This window comes from Helicoverpa zea, chromosome 31 (genome assembly GCF_022581195.2).
Source record: "Helicoverpa zea isolate HzStark_Cry1AcR chromosome 31, ilHelZeax1.1, whole genome shotgun sequence".
NCBI classification, from domain to species: domain Eukaryota; kingdom Metazoa; phylum Arthropoda; class Insecta; order Lepidoptera; family Noctuidae; genus Helicoverpa; species Helicoverpa zea.
The window spans coordinates 12,462,606-12,480,009 of record NC_061482.1 but is presented as its reverse complement, the minus strand read 5'-3'; the positions used below and the strand labels follow the sequence as shown (position 1 = coordinate 12,480,009).

General features: G+C 36.4%; 2 protein-coding genes across 4 annotated transcripts; both read left to right on the top strand.

Moving 5' to 3' along the window:
• The first annotated feature begins 87 nt into the window (after window positions 1–87).
• Window positions 88–8,389, top strand: LOC124645120 (nucleobindin-2-like). 3 transcript variants are annotated; one of them, XM_047184868.1, is made up of 10 exons: window positions 88–243; window positions 687–805; window positions 2,724–2,831; window positions 3,767–3,874; window positions 4,012–4,182; window positions 4,460–4,582; window positions 5,023–5,125; window positions 5,865–6,098; window positions 6,658–6,761; window positions 7,456–8,389. In XM_047184868.1, the coding sequence occupies exons 2-10, from the start codon at window positions 692–694 to the stop codon at window positions 8,137–8,139; spliced, it is 1,749 nt and encodes a 582-aa protein (XP_047040824.1). In that variant the 5' UTR covers window positions 88–243; window positions 687–691; the 3' UTR covers window positions 8,140–8,389. The 3 variants fall into 3 exon arrangements, with proteins under 3 accessions (XP_047040824.1, XP_047040823.1, XP_047040825.1); XM_047184867.1 differs by lacking the exon at window positions 5,023–5,125 and adding an exon at window positions 4,871–4,973; XM_047184869.1 differs by lacking the exons at window positions 88–243; window positions 687–805; window positions 2,724–2,831; window positions 5,023–5,125 and adding exons at window positions 3,446–3,508; window positions 4,871–4,973.
• A 3,226-nt stretch (window positions 8,390–11,615) lies between these two features.
• Window positions 11,616–13,337, top strand: LOC124645099. Its single transcript, XM_047184843.1, has 3 exons — window positions 11,616–12,048; window positions 12,445–12,858; window positions 13,046–13,337. The coding sequence occupies exons 1-3, from the start codon at window positions 11,871–11,873 to the stop codon at window positions 13,099–13,101; spliced, it is 648 nt and encodes a 215-aa protein (XP_047040799.1). The 5' UTR covers window positions 11,616–11,870; the 3' UTR covers window positions 13,102–13,337.
• Window positions 13,338–17,404: the final 4,067 nt, after the last annotated feature.

The window sequence follows — 17,404 nt, the reverse complement described above, 5'->3', positions numbered from 1 at the left end:
TCACGTTAAGTCCATTAACTGGAACTAATCGTCTAACCAATATAGTAACGTCAATCGAGTGCGCAATGCGATGTAGTCACATTCACATCTCTACTTTCATGGTTATGCGATGATTGGGACACGTCAATATGTTATTTGATTATTTCTTTCAATTTCAACAAATGTGACGAAACTTCTTCCGTATTTCCGTAGCGTTGTGTGTTTAATTTAGTTTTGTTTAAAAAAATAATTTATCACTAACTGGTAAGTCCCTTGTCCTATTAAACTATAGTTCCTTTTCAATTTAAATCTGTTTAAAACTACATAAAATTTTAGTTTTGCTAACTAGAGATCGATATATGTTTTTTTGTAAATAATCAATAATTCTGCAGTTAATTTCCGATAACATGAAACAACTTTATCATATTATGCTAAAAAGAATCTCGAGAAAATAAAGCAAATGGCTGAAGACAGAATTATTGATTAATTGAGTGTTCTAATGCCTAATATCCGCAACTTTCACTGCTAACTTCCTGGTAATTTCTCCACCATTATTTATAGGCATTACGTGATGATAAATTAATTGAGATAGTAAATCATCAGAGACAATAATTACTTACACTTATTATTCTTTTATTTTTCGTAGCTAATTAGGTGTCTGTTATAGATAATAGAATCGCAAATAATAAGATAAGGTTTGTTTTTAGGTACTATGCGGTGGTTGTCGAGTATTTTGTGTCTCCTGGTGATTCTTCATTGCTCATATGCACCGCCAGTGACTCCGGACAAGTCCAATGAGCAGGACAGTGAAGTGAAGGATGACTTGGTAAGTTATTATCATTTATTTTCAATAATTAAGTACTTTGTTCAAGACTGTGTGCCTACTACACTTGCAGCTTGCAAAAGTTCACAAGTGATATAAATAGAAGCGGTTGACCTTCTAGGAAAAGCTCAGCAACAACAGCAACTTACAAAGATATGCGTGTGTACTTATAAGCAACTAAGCACTGAATGTTGCATATGTTGTCTTTTAATTTCATTGCTTTTATTGTGTGGTTAATACTCCTGTATTGCAACAAAAGCTTTCCTTCTTCAAGTAGAGTAGAACTACTAAAAATAGATATGACATCTGAAAGATTTTTTTAAGTCCAGAGGCTGTCCTCTGAGGACAACTGGAATGGACTTGAATAGAATAGAATAGGTCTAATCAAAAACTTAATTGTGTATGAGATGGATCCTTTTGCATTATTATTGTTAGTGACTAATATTGTTAGTCAGGGTGTCCCACAGAGAATTGCTTTTTGCTAACACCATCTCCAATTACCAAATAATTCTTAGATAAAAATTGTAAACAAAAAACCATGTTATGACAACATGAGTTGGTATTACTTGTTCTGTGAGATTGAACAATGCATCATAATATTGTTTGCTTTCCTTTAGCTGATTCTTGTGAATGACAACACTATGAAAGAAAAATAAAAATTGTTTATTTATAGCATGTGAAATAGAATGACAACATTTGAGGAATTCATTTGTCATTCATTCATTTGTAGTGTGTTTTTTACTCAGTGTCCCACAGGACTGGTATTCCAGAAATAAATAACTTCTGTATGCAGCTGTGCTTTGTATGCCTACCTCTACCTCTACAAGCTTATGCGATTTCTATATCTAGTAGTCACCATCTAAGTATACTTCTTTTCTTATATTATGAAACAACTGAATATGGAAGGTAGTTTCCATGGGAAGTGGTTGAAACCGTGGGAATAGTTGGTATTGTTACATATTTTTGAACCTATAAGAAATAATGTCTGCCACACTTACTACAAAATGGCAGATTTAGGTATACATAGGTGAACTTAAAACTTGTAACATTGTAGAACAACAGGTTCAGGTAGCATTTATATAATTAACACAAACTAGGCACACCTCTACCATACACTTTTGAATGAAAAGAATCTTGTATCCTTATTATGTGTATTCCATAATAAATTTAGTACTCTGCACACAAATACTTTGTTTTTTTTTTATCTTCCAGTCATATGCAGTAAGTTAAAGATGAGTTACTGTAACAGTACTAGCCAAGAAGTGCCATAGAATTAATTATATTTATCAAACAAACAGATTGTATTTGCTACTGCGAATTTATGGTATTCAGAATCAAATAACATTAAAGCGTAAACAATCTATTACTGCAGTAAAAAATAATGGCGTTCCATTTTCTTTTAGTTCCAACATTTCTTATATTCATATAATAATGAAGGCATTTATGATTTGAAGTTTTAAAATATTGTGGCTTATTTTATTTTTCTTTAAATAGGACTAATCTGTGTCTTAATTAATCACTGTTCTAAAAGCACAGCTGCGTTGTGGTTATCGTATATGTATGTGTCTCTACTACTTTGTGAGTGAATGTTTCAGTACATGTCTTATCCTTGGTTTTTTTTCCCAAAATTATATTGTAGAATTGACTTTCTACTTCAAGAAATGTTGCTAGGATCCGTTTATTGGTTAAAAAATACTCATTCGGCTCTTTCAACTATTTCATGAAGTGAACAATTCAACGACATATTTTTTTACATGTCTGACTTGTTTTAAAGCATGTACATGTAGCAAAAAATATGTACTTGTTCTTATGCATTGCAATTCCTTGTTTTACAACAATAATATGCTTGGTGTTGTACCTACTACATAAACAAACGTTAAAAAGAAATGTCTGAATTACATTTATTATAATTTGTTCACAGGAGGAGTACATGGAATATCACAGGTATTTGAAAGAAGTTGTCCAAGCTCTCGAAAGTGATCCTGACTTCAGGGAACGCTTAGAAAAAGCTGACGAAGAAGATGTTCGGGTGAGAGTTTACACATACTTTATCATTATTTCATTCAAGCCCCTTAAAAATAGTAAAGTTTAACAATAGTTGACGTTAAGAATGTTGCTGGAAACACTGCCTCTTATTGTCAACTCACCAACAGGGAGTATTGCCAGCAACTGATTATAAACAAATGTTCACCATGAATAGGGGACTTTGTTGACAAGATTAAGACTAGTTAGCATAAAGTGTTAAATGCCTTTGTTTGAAAAACGAAGTGGGCTTTAGGTATGTATGTTGACCAACTAAAATAACTGCCATTGACATGATTCACCTATAACTGAAAATTCTTAGCCTATATTTCTAGCAATTGAATGATAAATTAAATGTTCAACAATCCAAAACTGCAATGACAAAAAGCTACTGCAGATTATTCTTATAAGGAAACATAAATCCTCCACTCCATTTGTACTTATTGGTCTATAAGGAAACCATCTATTCTATAATAATCAATAACAATTACCTATTGATCCACTAAGGGCTTACTTGTCCTTGTAACATTAGCAGTCGTTTGAATAAATTATACGAGATAGAGGACAGTGTAATTGTGTGGTTCTTTGATATAAAATGTTCTAGATTGTAAAGTTAACTTAATACTTAGTATAAATATGTGTGTATCTCTCGTATTGAATACACTGATTTCAAGTACAGTGCAGGTAGTATTTGCAGCATTGTCCAAATACCTGATAGGTACCTATATTGTTTGCTACTAACAGATAGGTGGTTGGTTGGTTATTTTTGGAAAACAAAAGCACAAAAGAGTGAGCCCATTGTGCTTATAGAATACTTATTTATATTCTATTCAATCGTATTGTAATTGTTACACAATACATAAGTTCCGTCTAAGCCTTGAACAATAATTATCCCCTTGACAGTTAGTAATATTACAATTAAAATTTATTTTTACTCAACAGTCTGGAAAAATTGCCGAACAATTGGACTTCGTGAACCATAATGTCAGGACTAAATTGGATGAAATCAAACGTCGTGAGCTGGACAGGCTCCGTCATTTGGCAACCAAGGTAAGTTGATAATGATCACAATACTTTAACTCTACCATATGAAGGCCTTTGAAATATCTTAGCAACAATAGTGAGTAATAGACTACAATTATCACTTTACATAAAAATATTAAGGGGATTTTTTGTATTTTCCACAGCAATTCGAATTGACAAATAACTTGGAACAACACACAGGCAAGGTCGCTACTAACGAACATTTAGATCACAACAACCCACACACATTTGAAATTGAGGATTTGAAGAAACTAATCAAGAAGACTACTGCTGACTTAGAGGCTGCCGATAAGAAACGGAAGGAGGAATTTAAGGTGATTACATATACAAAATGTTTTGTTTACTTATACTAGTGTTACTCTCATCTTATGTCTCAATAGTATGACGTCATTCTTAAGGCAAGTTCTACAACAGCATCATACAATTGTGTATTGTAATTGACATGTTACGTGGTGTCCTCGTAACTCACGCGATGTCACAAAGGCTCGGGTTAGCCTCGTTGCATATTTTATTACTTGTTCATTGATTCGAATATTTTATGACCCCATAACAGTTTTTTTATCGCTTACCTATTTGTTTTGAATTTTATAGGAATATGAAATGCAAAAGAAATTCGATGAACATCAGAAAGTAGAAGGCATGGAAGAAGCTCAGAAGAAAGAATATATGGAGAAACTTAAACAAGAGGAAGAGGCTATCAAGCATCACAAGCCTGTGAGTGACTAGTTATAGTACCTACACATCCTTCACACCTCCATTGTTCAAACAATGTTATGACTAACTAGTCTCAAGGAAAATGAAACTCTATAATGTGAATTCCCTTTTACGTCAGATGTTGTTGAAATTAATTCAAAACAGTGGCGATATGACGGCAACGTGATAAGGCCGCTAATATTTTCTTTCCACATGTAATTTTTGATATGGTTTTCTACTTTCAATTAATAGTAATTGACTATAATATTCTAAATCTTACATTTTATAAATGACCTTGATAAAATGCAGCTTCACCACCCTGGTTCTAAACAACAACTGGAAGAGGTTTGGGAGAAACAGGATCATATGGAACAGCAACAATTTGATCCCAAAGCATTCTTCATGATGCATGGTGAGTGGTAACTGGCAACATTACTTATTAACCGTCTTATTTGTAACAGCTACACCACCCCGTGACAAAGGATCAATTGTTAGAGATATGGAAAAACGCCGACAAAATGGATTCAAAAGATTTCAACCCAAAGGTGTTTTTCATGATGCATGGTAAGATCCATAGCGTGCAAGTACGACTTAGAATGAATTAGTAAGTAGGTTTTATAGGTAGGTGACTCGTTAATAATAAAAAAGAAAACGAGTTCCACAGAGGTTTTTCGCACGCTATTTTGGATTTTACATACCTGCATGTATTTTGAGTGTTTTGTTGTTTGTATTGTTTTTTTTTTGTTGTTATGTTTTAGTGCTTTTGTTCTGATAATAAATTATTAAAAATATTTACCTATTACATGCAATATTCTATCAAAATGAATGTGTTTGTAGTTCTAAATAAATATTTCATGTCATAATGTATTAAGCTTTGCATGATATTCATTCTACACCGTTTATTATTTCTAGAACTTTTATTTTATTGTTTTTGCGAGTTAGCATGCCAAGCTTTTGTATTTTTTATAGTGAATTGTCATAGTGAGCATCATTTCTAAAGTAAAAATAAGTACTATACTTAATATCATTATTAGCATGTGGTACATCTCTAAATATTTAAATTCATGTGAAAAATATACCAATATAAATATACCAGAATCACTATAGATATCAGTTAAACTATAAATATCAACAACATAAAGTTACTTATAGTAAATACTGATTTTACTTTCAATTGGTTTATGCCTGATCTCACTTAAAAGACGTGAGCTTATTTAACTCAATCACGTTTGGTATGAAAATGCTCGCAATTTTCAAACCTAAACCTTCTATCCTAACATATCTCGTTTTTTACAATCAACAGATGTTGACGGAAATGGCGTTTGGGACGCTGATGAAGTAAAAGCTCTTTTCATTAAGGAGTTAGACAAATTGTACGGCCCAGGAGGTCCAAACAAGGACTTGCATGAAAGAGCTGAAGAGATGGAAAGAATGCGAGAGCACGTGTTTAAGGAAAACGATAGGAACCGCGACGGACTGATCGATTTCAACGAGTTCATGACCGAGACTCAGAAGGCGGAGTTTAACCAGGATGAAGGTAACTTGATGTTATATTGGGTGGCAAAATTATTGGGCACATCTATATGTTTTTATGCGATTGGTTACGTTGATTCTAATATATTATCTTCTTCTTTCTACTGCCCTACTGTTCCCAATTTTACTTGGGGTCGGCGCAATATGTAATTTTCTTCCATTTTCCCCTGTCACTCGTCATACTGACACTCACTCCCTCCTATTCATATCATCTTTCAGGCAATCCATCCATCTTTTCTTAGGTATTCCTCACCATCCATCTACATAGTGATCTCTGATTCTAATATATTATATGTGATTTTTTATTGCACATTATATCAGTTCAAGCAGTATAGATCAAGTATCAAAATTCATATAAAATTATGTATTTTTGTCACATTTAGCATGCATGTCTTTTAATCAAGCTGGTATCAAAAATGTGTCCATATAAGTCTAGAAGTCGGTTATGGTTCAGTAACAGCCGGTTATTTTCCGATTAAAAAAAACCATGCAAAATAGTACCTGAGTAATTAAAAAAAATTACAGCTCGTGATTATAATTCTTTATTTTCTTACATTTTACAGGATGGAAAACTCTTGAAGAAAACCAAATTTACACTCAATCTGAGTATGATGAGTACGAGAGGAGGCGCCTTGAAGAGATGAGATATCTACAACAGCGTGGCTTGGTAGGTTTCTTTTAACATACTTGTCTACAAGGTTCATCATCTACCAAGCCTTCTACCAACTGTGGGGTTCCTGTCGTTCCTGATGCAGCTGAGTGCCAGTGTTCTACAAGTAGCGACTGCCTATCTGACGTTCTCAACCCAGTTACCCTTCAAATAAAAATAGAACTACATATTATTTTGATGGAGTAAATACTTCATAAATGTTAACTTTTCATTGTCTTCGAGTTTCATCTTAGCCCATATAAATTTCACCAAAAACTGCTCAATCGTGTTATCGGAGCAGGCTTATAAATCGTCAAAATTATTTCATGTCATCCATTTACGCATGAACGGCGCTACAACCTTAGAAAACGTGTTTAACCTATCACAATTCAATGAGGTCAATATCCTTACGTCGACTTAATTACTCATAGTTGAAACTGTGTAACAAGTTGCTGCTAAATTATTATGATTATTCTGTTATCTATACTTTATAGGCCGCATATATCCGCTTCCAATATTCTGTCTGTCTGTTGTTTTGTCTTACTAGAGATAGGAATTTGACATTACTTGTATAGGGCTAATGTAAAATTTCTGTCTCTAGTAAGCAAATCAACAGATGGTTAAAATACTGGGAAGGATCGTAATTAGTACTGACCAAATCTTGATAGATAATAAACATCAATAACTTACTAGAGATTCTCTTTTTCTCCAGGTTGACGCTCATGGCCAACCCATCCCCGGAGCCCAGCATCAAATTCACCAAGCGCTGCAACAGTACCGCGCTTACCAACACCAGCAAGCTTACCAACAGCAGATGCAACAACAACAATTCTACCCCCCTGGCCAGGCCCCGCAAGGTCAAGTGCCCCAAGGACAGGTCCCTAACTACCAACAGCAGTACCAGCAGGGACAACCACAATATCATGGACAGTACCCGCAGCAACCTCAGGGACAATTCCAACAGCCGCCTCAGGGACAATTCCAGCAACCTCCCCAAGGTCAATTCCAGCAACCGCCTCAAGGACAGTTCCAGCAACCTCTCCAGGGACAATATCAACAGCCTCCGCAAGGGCAATTCCAACAGCCTCCCCAAGGGCAATTCCAACAGCCTCCCCAAGGGCAATTCCAGCAGCCTCCCCAAGGTCAACAACCTCAAGGACAGCAACCTTCTCAAGGCCAGACACAAGGTCAAGCACCGCCACAGAATAATGTGAACCAGGGCCAAGTTCCAGTTCAGCAACAGCAGTCGACGACAGGACAAGTTCAGCAGGGTCAAGGACAAGCCCCACAGGTTCAAGGACAGGCTCAACAGGGAGCTCAGGCACCACAAAGTCAAAACCCACCCCAAGCACAAAACCCGCCAGCTAATGCACAAAACGTAGGAGTTAATCATTAGATTTTACCAATTTGACTCGATGTATTATTATTATTTTTTATCATCATGAATTTATCTTAATGACATATTGACTATATTTATATATTTTTTTTAACATAATTCACAAATGAGTGCCAAATTCATCTCACGCTTGTTTTTATTTAATTATGTTTCCCGAAAATGCTCGTTTTTATTATTTATTAGCTGTTCTGACCTAGACAGAATTATGTAAATTAGGTAATTAAGTAGTTAAATAAAAAATAGCAAGCCAGTGATGTTCTTTTTATTGAATTTTTAGAGCCCCTAATTAAAGCTTTCGCTAGATGCAGCTTTCTTCATAAGAAGGACTCTTACACTCTTTACATGATTCCACGGTAGAAAATTAGATGAGCTTGGAATTCAGTCAAATTGTAGTTGTTCAGAGTCAGCTCCATACCGTACCATGATGAGCTTGATTTTTTACTCTAACAATATTCGTCTATTCCGCATAGACGCACACTTAGTAGCAAAATAGTAGAATCTAGCACAGCACAGTTTTTTAGAAGACCCGGGGCCCGATTCTCCTAAGTTAATAATGTCAAAATTAAATAGAAATCGAATCGCAATAGTAGTTTTAACCATATCGGGCATTCTGCTACTAATATAGAACCAATCGTATTCCAACGACATTCGATTGCTTAACGATTGGTCTGCCTGGGTCTGCCATTTTGGTGATTTTGGTCTATACGGTAGTTTGCTCTACAATCATATTGCAATCGTAAATAATTTGCAGACAATATGATTAATTATTAAATGACAGAAATGGATAAAAACGTTTATTTCAAAGAAAAAATAGCGGTTTGCCCCGTGGGTTTGCCAAATACGCTTCAATCGTAATTGAGTCGTGATTGGATCTCAGTCGAATGTGAATTGTATGTCGCTTAAGTAAAATTAGGAGAATCGGGCCCCCGTTTTCCAGGCGTTGGTTAATAAAAAAACAAAACTGCGAATAGAATACTCAGGGGTGTGCCGAAATTATTTTTAAAGAACGTTGAAATCAAGGAATCAGGCGTTCGTCGCTTATTATTCTAAACTTGCTAAATATGGCATCTGAGTAAGATGGCCAAACAAGCCCAAGCTCTCTAAGGGTGGAGACTGTAGCCATTCCTGCTCTTATGTTGCGCTGTACCGTAACGAGCAGTCGTTTTTAGTTTTCCGTATCCAAAGGGTAAAACGGGACCCTATTGTTTTCACTCCTCTGTCCGTCCGTCCGTCCGTCCGTCCGTCCGTCAGTCCGTCTGTCACCAGGCTGTATCTCATGAACCGTGATAGTAAGAGAGCTGAAATTTTCACAGATGATGCATTATTGTTGCCGCTATAACAACAAATACTGAAAACTAGTATTAAATAAATATTTTAGGGGGCTCCCATACAACAAACGTGAAATTTTGCTCATTTTTGCTCTATTACGGAACCCTTCGTGCGCGAGTTCGACTCACACTTGGCCGGTTTTTTATCCTACTGTAAAACACAGGAGTTTTCTCGTACTGAGAAGGAATAAGCGTTAATCTCCCTTATTTGAGGCCGATTGACAATATATAAGATTCGTAAAGGTTTTACAACGATGGTTCTCTCAATAATACACTTAAAAGTGGTAACTTGCATCAAATATATTTGTTCCTACTTTTGCCCGATTAGAATATCGAAATCAAACGAGCACTACAGAAGCACATAGGTGCTTAACCATTAAGGCGCCACGAAAACACTGTTCAGCGCTTACTTTATTGACGACTTTTAAATAATAAATTAAGTATGTAGGTATCCTATTAAGCAATAGCAATTAATTAAAGCCTTAAAGCATTGTTACGTACTTGCTATTATTAAAACTGAATCTGCCATCGAACCTAAAGTTAGGTATTTATTCTTGGAAATAAGTACAGTCCAATCATCTTCTTACTCCATTCCAATAGCTATCAATATCTACCTAGAAAATTCAAAATTATGTCGGGGTCGGCTTCCAGTCAAACCGTATGCAGTTAAGTACCAGTGTTTTAGATCGAGCGACTGCTCATCTGACGTCCTCAACCCAGTTACCCAGGAAACCCGATACAGTTTGGCAAGACTAGTTGTCTGACATCCGGGCTTCCGACTTCCGACTACCCTACCTACAACAATACGTACTTGGTACCAATAATATTTCAGAAAGCAATGGCATCGATTGCCACAAATTGTGGCTATGATGGTTATGAATATCCAACATTACGAGACTAAAAACTAATAGGCTCATGATGAAGCCATTGAAAACAATAACTTAACTAGCCGATTGAAAGGACTTGTTTTGACTTCAGGTTTTAAAGACTCTTTTATCACAGCACACTTTCTGGGTAGGTATGTTACGACGCGTACAAGATGCATCGTGTGACCAATATGTATCCCCCTAATGACTACAATGGTCCCGACACTTGCACACAGACACTAATTGAATCATATAAAAGTGGGCCAGTTTATTTATAGACAGGATTGCCCAATTGAAGGACCCTCTTAGGTACCACAGATCCATTACAATACGAGATGTAAACTACAATTTTATTGGGACTCAGTGATTTATTGTATAAAGCAGGGACATATATATATGTATTTTTTCTCATTTATGTCATTAACTCGGTTTCCTTTAGGCAGTAAGCTCTGAAGAAACCTACTCAGTATCCTACCTGTTGAACCTTAATGCAAAAATTACGGAACATATGGCTGGGAGTTTTAAATGGTAGGTAGGTAAATGAAGTTCTCATTGATTATAATACAACTTGACAGTGATATCCATAAACTGGTATTTTATTACCGAAATAATATTAGGTAATTAATAACGAATTCTTACTACCTATTAACTTTTGACAAAGTTGGTTTGCCAAGAAAATAGGTTTGTACTCAGTTTATTAAAACATCGCAAAATATTCCCAATATACGTCTACAACTGCTATAACTAGGAATCCTTTGTTCTTTGTTTCCCCGTATGCAAGCCTTTTTCAGGTGCATACCTATTGGGTACTTGTTTTATTAGCCTAGTCAATTGATTATGAAGTTCCAAACTAAGCCAATATTAGGTAGAATGAATATTATTTCAAAGCAAGTCCGATTAATTTTTCCGGTATCATAGCAGAGGACGAAGCACTATACAAAGAGCTATGTATTTCAATACCAGGAATATATTAATTGATATTTCGCAGTAAATCTATGTGCGCAGGCTCTAAGGGTGTATCTTTGCTACGGAAGCGGGCGGTCATAATATTATGCAGGTGAATGCATTCTCCCTTGATGATACAGATTTAGGGCAGAATAAAAATATCTGCCTAATTTCATGAAATCTCAAGGTAAATGAGAATTAGGTTCGAGAATAGAAATCAGCGATTATTTGATATACTAGCAAAAAAGTTTTCTCAACGAGATTAAAAAATCCGACCACAGATAATCGCATGAGTCACGCGCTTAGTCGGTCTCCGCGCGAAATATTTACAAACAAAGGCGACGCTCATTTGGTATAGAGGAAGCGTTGACCAGTGGGTTTTGTTTTCCATGTCCCGCTTCCGCTTGTCACTGGGTTAACCTAAAGTGGTCAAGGGGATGAGTTGAAGGGATGAGGGGTTGCGCGCGGCGCCGTACCCCGCTCGATGCTGCGCAGCTTTTGCACTATCGATTGCGTTATTCCCTTCGTAGCCTCCTCGAAGTAGGACGTATCGGGAGTTCTGTGGTTTAAGTGAGATAATATCTGAATTAAAATGGCGAAGAAGATTGGTCCAGAGGAGAACTACTGGTCGCCCTTCCAGCAGGACATAATGAAGATGGTGCAGCGCCATCCCATCACCTACATAAGGGATATCATGATGACCCCGACGCAGTACAAAGCTGCTGTGACCACTGCCTGGGACAGGATCTCCCGCGATATACACATGCCGCGTAAGTCGTATTGTTTGTATACATACCCCTTTTCCTACATTGTGCCTGCCACTACGTAGGCACTTTGTCATTCATTGTACTCCTTTATGTTTATTTGTTATGATTACGACGTGCGAAAGGTTTTATTGACTGTAAATATTGTTATTTTTTTTGTATTAAAGTTTCGCTCGTTTATGCTGTGCCTCTACAGATGGGTAGTTTCGAGTCTATTATGTTTAATGAGCTGGCGATCAGGTGATCACGTATATGCTAGGACAAATAGAAATTCTTAGGACATCTAGAACATTTAGTGAGCATTTTAGCTAAGCGTGATGTTACATGCGTTCTTTATTAAACTTATCGATTAATAGCATATATTATATACAAATGTTAAATACACTTTGTTTATCTTTCCAGAAAAACTGTGCAAGCAAGAGTGGACCAGCATTAAATTCAGATATGCAAAACTGAATAATATGATCCGTTATGGGAAAGTTACTGAGGAAATCATCCAAATGCACCCAAAAACTAGCAAGTATCTGGATGGGTCCCTCGACTTTATGGATGCGTATATCTACGAGATAACAGACGAGGAAATACCAACTTGCATCCATAAGCGATTCAACAAGATGTTTGGGGTTACCAACAAACAGGTGGTAACTAAGGAGATGGTACAGGCTTTGCTAAAAAAAAGGACGCAAGAGGAAGAACCTAATGATGAGATGGGCAAAATTCATGTTCAGAATCTAATGAACATTGTAGAGAATGCTGTAGAGCGTTCACTTAGGGAGATGACTTCAGCTGACGAGCAGCCGGAGCATCGAACCGCCGGTTAATTTCATTCATTTTTTCATCTAACTAGTAATATACACGTATATTACTACTTAGATGAAATTGCCTGCTTAAGGCAATGTTATTGCTATTACTCACGTAATCTTATTGTCTTAACTTTTCATGTATGTCATCATATCAATACTAAATATTCGTAAAACTTTTATGATGTCTTTGGGAAAGACAGGACTGGAAAACGACCGCGAGGATATTGCTCAAGAGGGAGCCAGTAACTGGCAGTAGAGTGGACGGCGAGGTGCAGACTGGAAGAAGAGGATGGTGCAGCGGTGTACCCACCGAAAAAAACGATCAAGAAAAAAAAATGAATGAAGAGATGTAGACTGATAAAGGAAGCCAAATTTGGACTTTTTTAATGTTAGACGTAGTAACTATTTGAAGTCATACAATATACGGTCAATGTATCAGTACCAATGATATTGTAGATCTTTGAAATTAATTAAATGTACTCTTTCTCTTATGAATAAAACTGGTGTTTTATTTACCTATTTCCCTGAAATCTAAAGCTAGCGATGCAAAATACATACCTATATGTCTTGGCGAAAGAACCATTTATTTCGTATACACCTTCCTTAATTAGAACTGCATAAGTAGACGGGTATTATAATACAAGCTTTGAAAACCCTACCAATTTCAACCTCACCGCTCATCATTGCTGAGTTCAAAAATCCACCTAAATATTTTACACATCATGTTCTTCTTAGCCACAAATAATCCGAATAAAAGCCTGCGAAAGCGAACTACTAAGCAAATTATTTTAAATTATTATATGTATTTACAAAAAAGTAAAAACAATTAAAATGGCATATTATGAAAACTCTGCTTTCAGGCTTTTGTTTCGGGCCGACGACACAACACAACAAATAAATAGGACACAGAAAAAAATGTGCGTAAATCATCAAAAAATTGATTGAAGAAGAAGATCCGGTCTCCCACGTGTTAGCAAAATGTATTCTGCTAATCTCATCATCTCGTCTTTATCTGGTGACCGCAGTTTATCAGAGACGGACAGTGAACGAATTCCAACTGTGATATCGGTTTGTTCTGAGATCAAAAAATTCTTAAGGGACGCTTCAATAGAGAAAGAAGCTCAAAAAGAAGCGACCCATCGAAGACTATAAAGTCTAAGAACCAGGATACAAACTTACGTAAATTATGGAACTTGCAGGTGGCTACGCAGCACTGATTGGCTACTGCAACAAGATGGCACATAGGAATTGCATTGTCCAATATTTAATTCATCTTGCATAACCAGAAAGCTGGGCTGCAGGAGGATTGTGTGGAACCTCGACCTATACGGGTTGGAGAGGAAAAGCGGCTGGGCTTTACATTACCTAAATAGTTGAAGGTTCATGTTCGACTGGTAAAATTAAGCAGATTCGGGCAGGTTCACCTGATGGCATCTGTACCATAATTATCATCATCATCATCATCATTGGCCACAGAGCATCTTGGTCAGATGATTGTGGCAGTGCTTGTTTATGCGGTTATTAGTGCCGCAAGCACTTTCTGTACCATAATTAACAATTATTACTACAGTAACATGGTTAAATGCAACTCAACAAACAAAAGATATAGTGGAGTCTCCGTGTTTATCAGATGACATGAACATTTTTATTGGAACCACAGAGTAGTATTCAAAAATAGACAAAATATCTTCTTCTTCGGTTCCATTGAGATAGCAAAACTGGACAAGGAAATCCTAAAATAATTTGTTTCAGAAAAAAAAAACTGGACATGCTAGTAAGTATATGAAGGGCAAAGGGACACGAAAACCAGTTTTGGTAAAGGGCAGGGGGCTAGCAGACATATGCACTTAGGTAGATAGGTACTTACTTTACCTATATGATTGATGATTAAACGAACTTGTTTCTTGATCGGAAATCATCAAATGACCCCTCCCGCTGTTGGTGCCGAGTGTGGTAGGTAGTGTCAGACTGACTAAACCAGAGCCGCGGTAACTCTTTCGAACAACCCCGCAGCCCAGTCAGGCTTAGGCCCTGCTAACTTGATCCATAATGATTTTTAGGAAAATAAAAAATGCTTGGTAAATCTATTGAATTATTGAACATTTTTCTGTCATTCTCCAGGGCAATAAACTGATTATGACGTAAAAGCTATTGAAGAAAATTGGGGTATTTAATCCTAGTTATGATCATAGTCTACCTTCTTCCGTAAGTCTGTCTTGTCGAATCTAGATTACACAGATAGGTATCTACGCGTGGCTTCACATAGTATCGCTCGGAGACGCCACCTAACAGCGAAAGACTGAATTTCGAGGTACATTGAACGAAGGAGTCATGACTATTCAAGCCTCATAGCAGACCATTATAAGTAAGGCAGTTGAAGGTTCCACTATTGACTAAGAGATGGCGCTAGGTGTAGGTAGCACAAATTAGTGAGATGACAAACTTTAGTCCAAATAATAATTTTGGCAGTCTTTTTCCTCCTCTATTTGTAAATAAACAAAGTCGTTTAAATACAGGTAGTTCAAGGTTACGGCCTTTCATTGAATATGAGCATAATAATCGAATTTCGAGGAAGAGTTGTGTACCTTTTGCAACCGGAATTTTAACGTGATAGAACATAACTTCCATGCTATGTGACAAAACATACCGGCTAGCTACATGTCTACACCATGGTGCTCCCACTGGAGCTCCGCGTCGCTGGCAATTCGTGGACTTCCTTGAGCAGCATGGTCTTGGTGCCGAAACCAGAATGAAAGAAACGTGAGGATGGTCAGTGATGAATGGTGAACGACGTGAAGGGACCAAATGGGATGTAAGTTTAAAACACCATGGAAGATGGGAAGGATTGATGAAGGTCGCACCATGCATCGATACCCCAACGGTGTATATCCCACTTTATCAGTAGGTACACACACACACACACATAAAAGCCGTTCTTTTGCTTCTGCTGCAAATGATTGTTATAATTTTATTGTGTATTCTAGATAAAAAATTGCACTTTCGAATTAAGACCTCAAAAGACATAGGTCATAAAATCACAACAATTCGTTACAGGTATGTTTCAATCATCAATGTTTTGGAATCATAAGCAGTGATTTAACAATCTGAGAATTTATTTTAGGTATAAGGTAAGTATAGTCCACAAGTATGAGTAACATTATTGTTCTGACCACTTAGCCTAGGCATGTTAGGTGTTGAAAAACAACGTAGGCTGTTGTGTGGGAGGTACCACATCTACATACAAAGAGTAACACCACTGAAACACAATAAGGACTATATTACGTTTTTAATTCAAACTTCCTTATGACTCAGACTTGAAAAGATTCTGAGAACTGTATTACCTCAATACGACATTAGGTAAGATTTAAATAGAGGAACGAAAATAAGTAAAATCAAAACATTCTTATTTATGTACGTGCTATGCTAAATGTTTCTAATACGAGCCTATGCTTTAGTAAATGCCGGATGGGTGACCGTGGTCCATGTCATACATAACAAGTTACCTTTGTTTTTCGGAAAGGGGGTCCCAGGTGCAATTCGAAATTCTTTTGAAGTCGTTAGGGTTAGTCAGAAGTCAGAGTCTTACAACCAGACTAACCAGACGGTATAATTAGACTGGAAACCCACCCAAACAACACTGAAGGAAGGAGAAAAAAGAAAGTTTAAGCAGATGAATATGATTTTATGTGCCATGCTAAAAAGGGAACACAGCGATGAATTGGGATCCCCCTATTCCTTATTCTACAAATCAGTAGCCTTTATCAATAGACCGACCTTTGACATAGTAAACAACTTTTATCAATTTGAAATGTCGTACATAGCAAATTATATTCGTCCGCAATAAACTTGCTATTCCCGTAGTGTTTCTCATGTCCTCAAGAAGGGATAAGATCAACAAAACCATTTCTGTTCTTCAGCTTCAATTTATTTCAGTTAAGAATTTAATCACTATCGGCTTAGCAGTTTAGTAGTTGAAGCTTTAACTGACTTGTGATTACATAATGCTAATAGGTAGGAAAGATTATATTTTTGGTTATACGAAACTGGTTGAACTTGTTTTTGGGGACCATACCAGTTTGACATGATTTAGACTTGCATTTGACGTGTGGCTTCTGGTTATTTGTATGTATGTATATTGTATAGGTATTGCGATTGTGATACGAAATCATTTCTACTGGCTCGATGACATCATCGAGGTCCGTCATAGAATAAGACGAAGTTTTATACCTATTAGTATTTAAGTATTATTTAAAAATCGGAATGTAATTGTATTAACACCAATTGAAGGTAATTTTGGTGTCCTGAATTAACTAATTCGAGTCTCCAGCTCTCTTTTTTAGCCTTTTGAAAGAACTAAAGAAGTCAGAGATAACAATAATAGTTGGAAGGTACTTAAATCTTTTTCTTAACTGATGTAGGTACCTACATCATTATAGATTAAAATCGATTTCTAATAAAAGGCTAAAGTTTATTATCTACCCTATTTTAATAATGTAAATAATTGGGAGCAAGTAGAACTCGACGAGAATAACAAGACCACAATTACATATAACGTAATA